The 8682-nt window shown below is 46.7% G+C and overlaps 1 protein-coding gene across 1 annotated transcript in view; it reads left to right on the top strand.

The window, feature by feature from the left end:
- ZDHHC6 (zinc finger DHHC-type containing 6) overlaps positions 1-8682 on the top strand; it is a 14157-nt gene extending 5475 nt beyond the window's left edge. Inside the window, exons 5-10 of the mRNA XM_018570108.1 lie at positions 644-707; positions 4032-4199; positions 5631-5672; positions 5763-5908; positions 7222-7268; positions 8413-8682. Of these exons, the coding sequence (XP_018425610.1) occupies positions 644-707; positions 4032-4199; positions 5631-5672; positions 5763-5908; positions 7222-7268; positions 8413-8513 (568 nt within the window). The 3' untranslated portion in view covers positions 8514-8682. The remainder of the gene's footprint in view (positions 1-643; positions 708-4031; positions 4200-5630; positions 5673-5762; positions 5909-7221; positions 7269-8412) is intronic.

Below are 8682 nucleotides of genomic sequence, written 5' to 3'. Positions count from 1 at the left end.
GGGGGGGGTGCGTGCATTCATTGGTCAGGTGACTGCTGAACAATGAATGTAATTTGAAATGCCTAGCACAGGGCTGCACTGCTGTGTACAGATCTTATGCCGGCAGCTATGGAGGGGGAGGAGCTTTCATTTGCAGGTAACAGAAGTGGGGGCAGATTGGTTGGGGTAATTCCATTTCCCTAAATTCACTTGAATAAATGGAATTACCCTTTAAATAAACAGATTCTCGCCGTTTTGCGGTTAGGTTGGAGCGCGGGGAGATGCAGCCGGGTTGTCAGTCACTTTTTGTTGCTCTTAAAACATATCGCACAATAGTTAACAAAAACATGTCATTAGATTACATTCCACATCCGATATTCCTGCAGCTGTTTTGTATCGGGGTGTGTTGGTAATTGCGGGTTTTATTGTGGCACAGCTGATTTTTTATTTTTCTAAATGCCGCTTACGTAATATACAAAAGACGGCCACCACGCTGAGAAGGTTGTATGCGCCGCGCTTCCACGCGAAATGCATTAGGCTCTCGCCGGGTGGGCATTGTGCGCCCGGCTGAATGGCGGCCCGTCAAAACACATTTCTGCACTATAATGAACAGTAAATTGTAATGCACACTGTGCGCCCAGCCGTTCTGATCTATTATTTCTGCTCTGTTCAAGATGAAAGTGATTCTGAGGAATAAAACCTCAATTGAAGCATGGATAGAAGAGAAGGTATGTGTGTCTGTTGTCAGTGTTTTACACCCCTGTAAACCTGTGATAAGTGGCTCCTGTCCCTCTCTACGGAGACCTAAACAACAGTTGTTGTCACAGTTTAATCTTATGTCTCCGAAATCTGAGTCATGCTTTGCATTATGTACACTTGGCTGATACACAGACCTCTGCTGTATGGGAGCTTCCAATTCAATCCAGGCAATTAAGAGTATTAAAAAAAAAAAAAATTATATATATCACACTACATTGCCAATAGTATTGGGACACCCCTCCAAATCATTGGATTCAGGTGTTCTAATCGCCTCCATGGCCCCCGGTGTATAGGATGAGGCACCTCGGCATGCAGACGCTTCTACAAAGATTTGTGAAAGAATGGGTCGCTCTCAGGAGCTCAGTGACTACAAATGTGGTGCCGTGTTAGGTTGTCACCTGTGCAATCCGTGACATTTCCTTGCTACTAAATATTACGCGGTCACCTGTTACTGGGATTATAACAAAGTGGAAGCAACTGGGAACAACAGCAACTCAGCCAGGAAGTGGTCGGCCACGTAACATGACAGAGCGGGGTCAGCGCATGCTGGAGTGCACAGTGCACAGAAGTCGCCAACTGTCTGCAGAGTCAATAGTTACAGACCTCCAAATTCTGTGTGGCCGTCAGATTGGCGCAACAACAGTGCGTAGAGAGCTTCATGGAATGGGTTTCCATGGCCGAGCAGCTGCATCCAAGCCGCACATCACCAAGTGCAATGCAAAGCGTGGGATGCCGTGGTGTAAAGCACGCCGCCACTGGACTCTAGAGAAGAGGAGGCGTGGTCTCTGGAGTGACCAATCACGCTTCTCTGTCTGGCAATCCGATGGGCGTGTCTGGGTTTGGCAGTTGCCAGGAGAACTGTACCTGCCTGACTGCATTGTGCCAAGTGTAAAGTTTGGTGGAGGGGGATTTTGGGGTTTCGGGGGTTGGGCTTGGCCCCTTAGTTCTGGTGAAGGGAACTCTTAAGGCATCAGCACACCAAGACATTTTGGACAATTTCATGCTCCCAACTTTGTGGGAGGAGTTTGGGGACGGCCCCTTCCTGTTCCAACATGACTGCGCACCAGTGCACAAAGCAAGGTCCATAAAGACATGGATGGGGGAGTTTGGGGTGGAGGAACTTGACTGGCCGCACAGAGTGCTGACCTCAACCCCATAGAACACCTTTTGGGATGAATTAGAGCGGAGACTGCGAGCCCCTCCCCCAACATCAGTACCTGACCTCACAAATGGTCCAACATTCCCATAGACACACTCCTAAACCTTGTGGACGCCTTCCCAGAAGAGGCGGAGCTGTTACATCGGCAAAGGGCGGAGCCAACCCAATACTGAACCCTACGAACTAAGACTGGGATGCCATTAAAATTCATGTGCCTGTAAAGGCGTCCCAATACTTTTGGCAAAATAGTGTATGTATATGTGTGTGTATATATATATAATTTTTATAATTGTACTTTCCTACCTTTTAAACTGTCTTCTTTGTTGCAGCCCCTAAGAAATGACTTTATGAATCCTGCTTAATTAGGGCTCAGTGTCCTTGAGTTCCTGTGTGTTAGACCGGTTACCGCTCGTCACAGCCGGGCTGTACCACCCACTAACACAGCGTGATTTGATTGATGGGCCAGAGGCTCCTAGTCTGTCCTGTCCACCATGACATTACTTTGCCAAATCATTGGTAAATGGCAGACTTGGGAACTTGCCTGCCCACTGACCGCTAAAATTCCTATTGCATGATGGGAATTTTTGTTCATTTCAGCAGTGCCGCATTATGTTGGCAAGTGACGTCTGTGCTTCCTTGGTACCTCCTCCAGGCACCCGGGCATAGCTGCAGTTTATCTTTTCAAGCAATGAATCACAGACTTTACAAATGTCATTTACTGAAAAACACTGTAGCTTTGAAATTTAGAAAAAAAAAATCCGATTGATGATGGAGATGGGAACAGGAAGCACTGTAATGGGCCAAATCAGATACTAAGCTGGAGTTCAGCAGTAGATGTAAACCTGATCATCAAATCTTGTATCGGCTTTGGCATGTTAATGACATGGGCAGAATCCTTCAACCATAGTTACATAGTATTTGAGGTTGAATAAAGACATAAGTCCATCAAGTCCAACCTATTAGGATCTCATTCTCGGAGTACCTGTACCCCCTGTGTATTACCTGTACCCCTGTGTATTACCTGTACCCCTGTATATTGCCTGTACCCCCTGTATATTGCCTGTACCCCCTGTATATTGCCTGTCCCCCCTGTATATATTACCTGTACCCCCTGTATATATTACCTGTACCCCTGTATATTGCCTGTACCCCTGTATATTACCCGTACCCCTGTATATTACGGTCCCTTAAAAAATCGTCCAAAAGTTTCTTGAACAATTCCACATTATTTGCTGAGATCGCCGCCTGTGGCAGTGAGTTCCAGACCCTAACTGATCTTACTGTGAAGAACCCCCTTCGCCCCTTGTGCTGGAATTTTTTTCCCACCAATTTTAGGTGGTGGCCTCTAGTTTTTGTAATGGAGTTAATTTTAAATAGTTTATCGCTAATGTTGCTGCCACATTTAAACATTTTGTACATGGAGATCATATCCCCCCTTAATCTCCTCACCTCCAATGTGAACATGTTTAAATTTAGTAGCCTCGTCTCGTAGCTCTGGTCCTCCATACCCCTAATTAGTTTGGTTGCCCTCCGCTGGACTTTTTCCAACTCAAGGACATCTTTTCTTAGTACTGGTGACCAGAACTGGACCGCGTACTCCAGATGAGGCCGAACCAATGATCTATAAAGTGGCAAAATTATAGACTTGTCCCTGCAATACATCCCCTTCTTAATACAGGACAAGACCCTGCTAGCTTTGTTTACAGCAGCCTGGCACTGAAAGCTACCTTTTCAGTTTGTGGTCTACAATGACCCCCAAATCCTTCTCCATTTCTGACTTCCCCAGCGGCACCCCCATAATTGTATAACCCATTTGTTTATTTTTATGTCCAAAGTGCATTACTTTGCATTTATCGACATTAAACCTCATCTGCCACATTAATGCCCATATCCAAGACTTAACCAAGTCTTGGATAAGTCCAAGGTCACAATAGGAAATGAGTATTGCGACAGCGTTCTAGGTCTGCCAAATTGTGCTCCTGCGTTGTCACATGGGCTTCCAGTGGGGGCTATAAGTGGCAGTTTCAAGACACATTACGAAGTTTATGAATGCAGTTTGTAGCATCTGTTCTTTGAGAGGAATAGTTATTTGTTCGTTGGAATATTTTGATCGGGTTGTACTTTGTCTGCGCAGGCCAAGGACCGGATTCAGTATTACCAGACCGGAGAGATGTTTGCTTTCCCTTACGACATGGGCAGCCGCTGGTTGAACTTCCGCCAGGTCTTTAACTGGTCCGGCTCTCCGGAGGGGAACGGCATTGAGTGGTCGCTACGAGAAGGCTGCCGTCCGTACGATTTGACGGTAAGGGTAAAGCAGGACGTGACTTATCTGGACCATAGACTCCTACTGGTACTGCGTTGTTGCTTCGATGCCCCTCGTGTCTCTGTGATCAGCTTGCAAACGATATTCCTTTCAGAAATGTATTTTAGGGCCCGTTCACACCGGTGTGTTATAGGTGCAGTTGGGTAAAAGAAAAAAAGTCCTGCTTTCTGCATCTGCGCTTTTATCAAAACGCGCTTTAAATAGAATTCAGTGGTAACGCAGGTTAGAGTGCATGTGAGCTCAGTCTCAATGGGCTATGCTCCGGCAGCCAGGGGGCGGTCCTGGGTTCCCTGTGTATATAAAGCTGGTCAGAGCCTTGACTCATTGCTGAGTTATTCTACCTCATGGTGAACACCCAGCTCCCTCCTGTGAACCTGTTGTTTGATCTGACTTCCCGGCTACCGACCCTTTCGCTTGACCCTTCGACTACGATTCCTGCTGCCCGCCACGACCCGGAACTGGACCTGACTACCCGATTGGATTATACTTTTGTACTGCGATTTTTGGACATTATTCGTCCCTGCCAAGGGGTTCCACACCTGGCCCATTATTCCAGCCCTGACACACCTGCAGCATTCACTCCTCCTTCCTTATCTCTACAGAGATTGTTGTCTATCATTAGAGGGTATGGTTTCTGCCCAGAGCCGCTGTCAGTCACTCCCAGGAGGTTGGGGGGCTTGCGTCAGCCTGTGACAGCACAAGCTGACTATGGGGCTGCATGCATGCACGCCATGCTTTTGCCCACCGTTCCCGTTACAGCAGCCACTGCACATGTCTGTCAATGATACCACGGTTCCTGACCTGTGGTTTTTGTCAGGAAGGGGGGCACAAACAAGACTGGCAGGCTCCCCAGGTATTTCTAGATGATAATACAGTACATGTATGGCCCCTTAAAATGCATTTTAGAATTGTTTGGAGGAAACCTTTTTAGGCCCTGTTCACACATACAGCAGTGACGTGTTTTACCGCACCGGATCACTACAGATCACCACTAGGGCACATAGAAAACAATTGATTTCTATGTGCCCTGTTCACACCAGAACGCAGATGTGATGGGGAAGTGCACTGGCGGAACGGACGGGGGAGGGTACAGCTGCCTCTGCCTCTAGATAGGCAAAACCAGCTGTCACTCACGCAGCTGGGCGGATCCCGGCACAATTGTCGGGATCCGCTTTAGCTGCGGCGTCTCAGTATACCGCGAGCTGTAGCTCCCTATATACTGAGCCTAGGGTGACGGGAGGACGCTAGTTTGTGTCCTCCCGTTATGGGGAAACTACTATGGGGAAAAGACTTAACCTCATAGTTCTCCTTTAACAGCTTAGACACAGTAGAAAATCTCATCAGGATTTTATTTTTGAAAGCTTCTGTTTTATATGAAGTGACGGATTGCCGTGTCTTGTGTTTTGCCAGGTGGAGCAGCTTAAACAGAAAGCTGATAAAAGAGTGCGCAGTGTGAGTATAGCTTTATACGACTGTGTGTCTTTTTTCTTTTATGGTGGTTCTGTAATCCATCTGACTGTCCTGCCGCCCCCCCCCCTCCAGGTACAGTACAGAGCTGTGGAAAACTACAGCGGCGCATGCTGCCCTATTACGAAAGGTATTCGAACCTTCATCACCACCCCCTGCACAGAGGAGCCACGGATGAGGCTGAAGAAAGGAGAGGTCGTCTTGGCCACGCGAGGCTTGAGGTATGTCCTGATCCTTTCAGTCAGTTCTTAAAGCTGATTTTTATGTTCTACCTATCCCACAGACAATCACCCCACCCCCTCCTAATTGATCGCTGGCATTACAAAAAAATATCTTACTTACCTGGAGATGAGCTTTAAAGGCTTACTTTGCCTAAAAATCAGATATTGGTTTTGATGGATGCTGTGACGTTAAAGAAAGACCATAACATGTAATACATTGTTGCATGTGGCGGCTGCATTCGTTTTCTTTTTATCAGACCTTTTTCTTCCTTTTTAAATTTCAGTTCGTGATCCTGCCAGTAACACACTTCCTGTCCTAAGGCCACAACTAGGGATGCACAGATACTTTTCGAGTACCGATGCAGATACTTGGCATTTTCATGAGAACTACCAGGGTTGCAGCTGGGACCGGCCTCTGGCGCTCCACCGCTGTCCTGAAATCATTAGTCTGTATTGTTTTAGAAAAACTGTCACATGACAATAAACAAAAATGTATCAGTACTCGTACTTGTAAGTACTCGGCAAGTATCAGTACTCGTACTCGCAAAACTGGTATCTGTGCATCCCTTTATTTATAAAAACAAAACCATACATTAAAGCAGAGATGTACAAATCCCGGTAGCTCCGTGTGCTCCTTACACGTGACAGCGGCCTCCTAATATTTGAATTTTTCTCTAGTGTAGTCTTGGAGCTCAAAAGTATCGGTACTTGTATTCGTCCTTGTACCGAGTACTGTACTTGGTATCTGTGCAACCCTAGCGACAACGCTCACTTACTCTATCTCTAGAGGAGGAGCAGCTTTGTCTCCCTAGGACAGGAAGTGTGTTGACAGGAAGTCTAAAGATTATAGAACGTGAAATAATATTTAGCAGTGTACGAACAGAGCGCACTATCCAGAGAATTCCAATACTGTAGACTTTATTAAAATTCACAGCAAATCCAGTATATCAGTGACAAAGTGTATAAAGCAACAAATGCCAGCATATACACTTTTATTATACACTTTTTCAGTGACATACTGGATTTGCTGTGAATTTTAATAAAGTCTACAGTATTGGAATTCTCTGGATAGTGCGCTCTGTTCGTGTACTGCTGCATTCTAAGGGGGAGACGCACCTATTGGACAAGCACCTGGGGAGTCCTGATGGTGGCTAAGGAATTGGAGCGGTGAGATGTCCTTTTGGCTCTACATGAAATAATATTTGTCTGTAGAAAGGTTTGAGGTCTTTGTTAATGGTTTTTGTGTCATGCTGATGTTTTAGAGCTACATAGTGCTTAGCGTGGTTGTTGTATACGTTTTGTGTTTTTCACAGGCACTGGATGTATGGAGACAAAATCTTTGAGGGCGATGGTCCACAAGGTGGGTAACATTTTCATCATTTAAAAACCATACAGCAGTTTGGGGTCTCATTTGGTTTCTAAGCGTCTCGCTTGGATAGTGGGAGGGTACTCTCTGACCCCCGCACATAATTTTCCCAGTTTCTCTGTGTGCCCCATCATGTTTTGATATGGTGGTTACATGAACTGGGCGAATATAAGCCCAGAGAGGATTACATGACACAAGGGGGTGGTGGGTGGAGGTGATGGAGAGGGAGGAGGTCAGCCTACAGAGGAAAGCTTGATGCAAGGGGGTGAGTGGAGCTGATAGGGAGGAGTTGAGCCTTGAGAGGAAAGCATGATGCAAGGGGGTGGAGCTGATAGGGAGGAGTTGAGCCTACAGAGGAAAGCATGATGTAAGGGAGTGAGTGGAGCTGATGGGGAAGAGTTCAGCCTACAGAGGAAAGCATGATGCAAGGGGGTGGGTGGAGCTGATAGTGGGAGGAGTTGAGCCTAGAGAGGAAAGCATGATGTAAGGGAGTGGGTGGAGCTGATAGGGGGGAGTTCAGCCTACAGAGGAAAGCATGATGCAAGGGGGTGGGTGGAGCTGATAGTGGGAGGAGTTGAGCCTAGAGAGGAAAGCATGATGTAAGGGAGTGGGTGGAGCTGATAGGGGGGAGTTCAGCCTACAGAGGAAAGCATGATTCAAGGGGGTGGGAGGAGCTGATAGTGGGAGGAGTTGAGCCTAGAGAGGAAAGCATGATGTAAGGGAGTGGGTGGAGCTGATAAAGAAAGTGAGGAGATGAGCATAGAAAGGAAAGCGTGACGCAGGGGAGTGACTGGAGATGAGCACGGGCAGGCAGGAAGTTCCGGCATTGATTAAATTAGTACCGCCCATTGTTGATATCGCACTGATGTATTAAGGTGAGTGTAATTGCCAACCTGACTACACAGGGACCATGAAGGGACCGGTCGCCCTGCTGCGCACAGAGAAGCCACATGTGTTTGGTCCCCTGCACAGTAAATGTCCCCTGAAGGGTGACTATTATGGACTGTCGCACATAAATGCTGCTACTAAAAGGAAAATGGCGCTAACATTATTACTTGGCCTAGATCCATCATACTGATTACTAAGTATAGATTTTGTCCGGAGTTGGGCTTTACCAAACTAGCTCTGTTGTTTCCAGATGGACTCAGGGTTCGGGGCTGGTTCCCAAGACGATGCGTGGTGAAACATGTTTCCGAGACGGGCTCCGACCAGTCAGACGACGAGAAGAAAACCAGATAGCCCCAAGAGACGCCCACTTTTGATTCATCTCCACCAATTTGTTTTTGATATTGTTTTAAAAAGCGGTAAATCCAAGTTACACCCTGCCTTGTATAAAAGTCATCAACAGAATTCACAAATGTATATGTGACGGAGACCAGACCTGTACCGCTGTTTATGTTCTGATCCT

This window comes from Nanorana parkeri, unplaced genomic scaffold (assembly GCF_000935625.1).
Source record: "Nanorana parkeri isolate BGI_ZX_2015 unplaced genomic scaffold, ASM93562v1 scaffold1455, whole genome shotgun sequence".
NCBI lineage: Eukaryota > Metazoa > Chordata > Amphibia > Anura > Dicroglossidae > Nanorana > Nanorana parkeri.
This window is presented reverse-complemented; position numbering and strand designations above follow the sequence as displayed.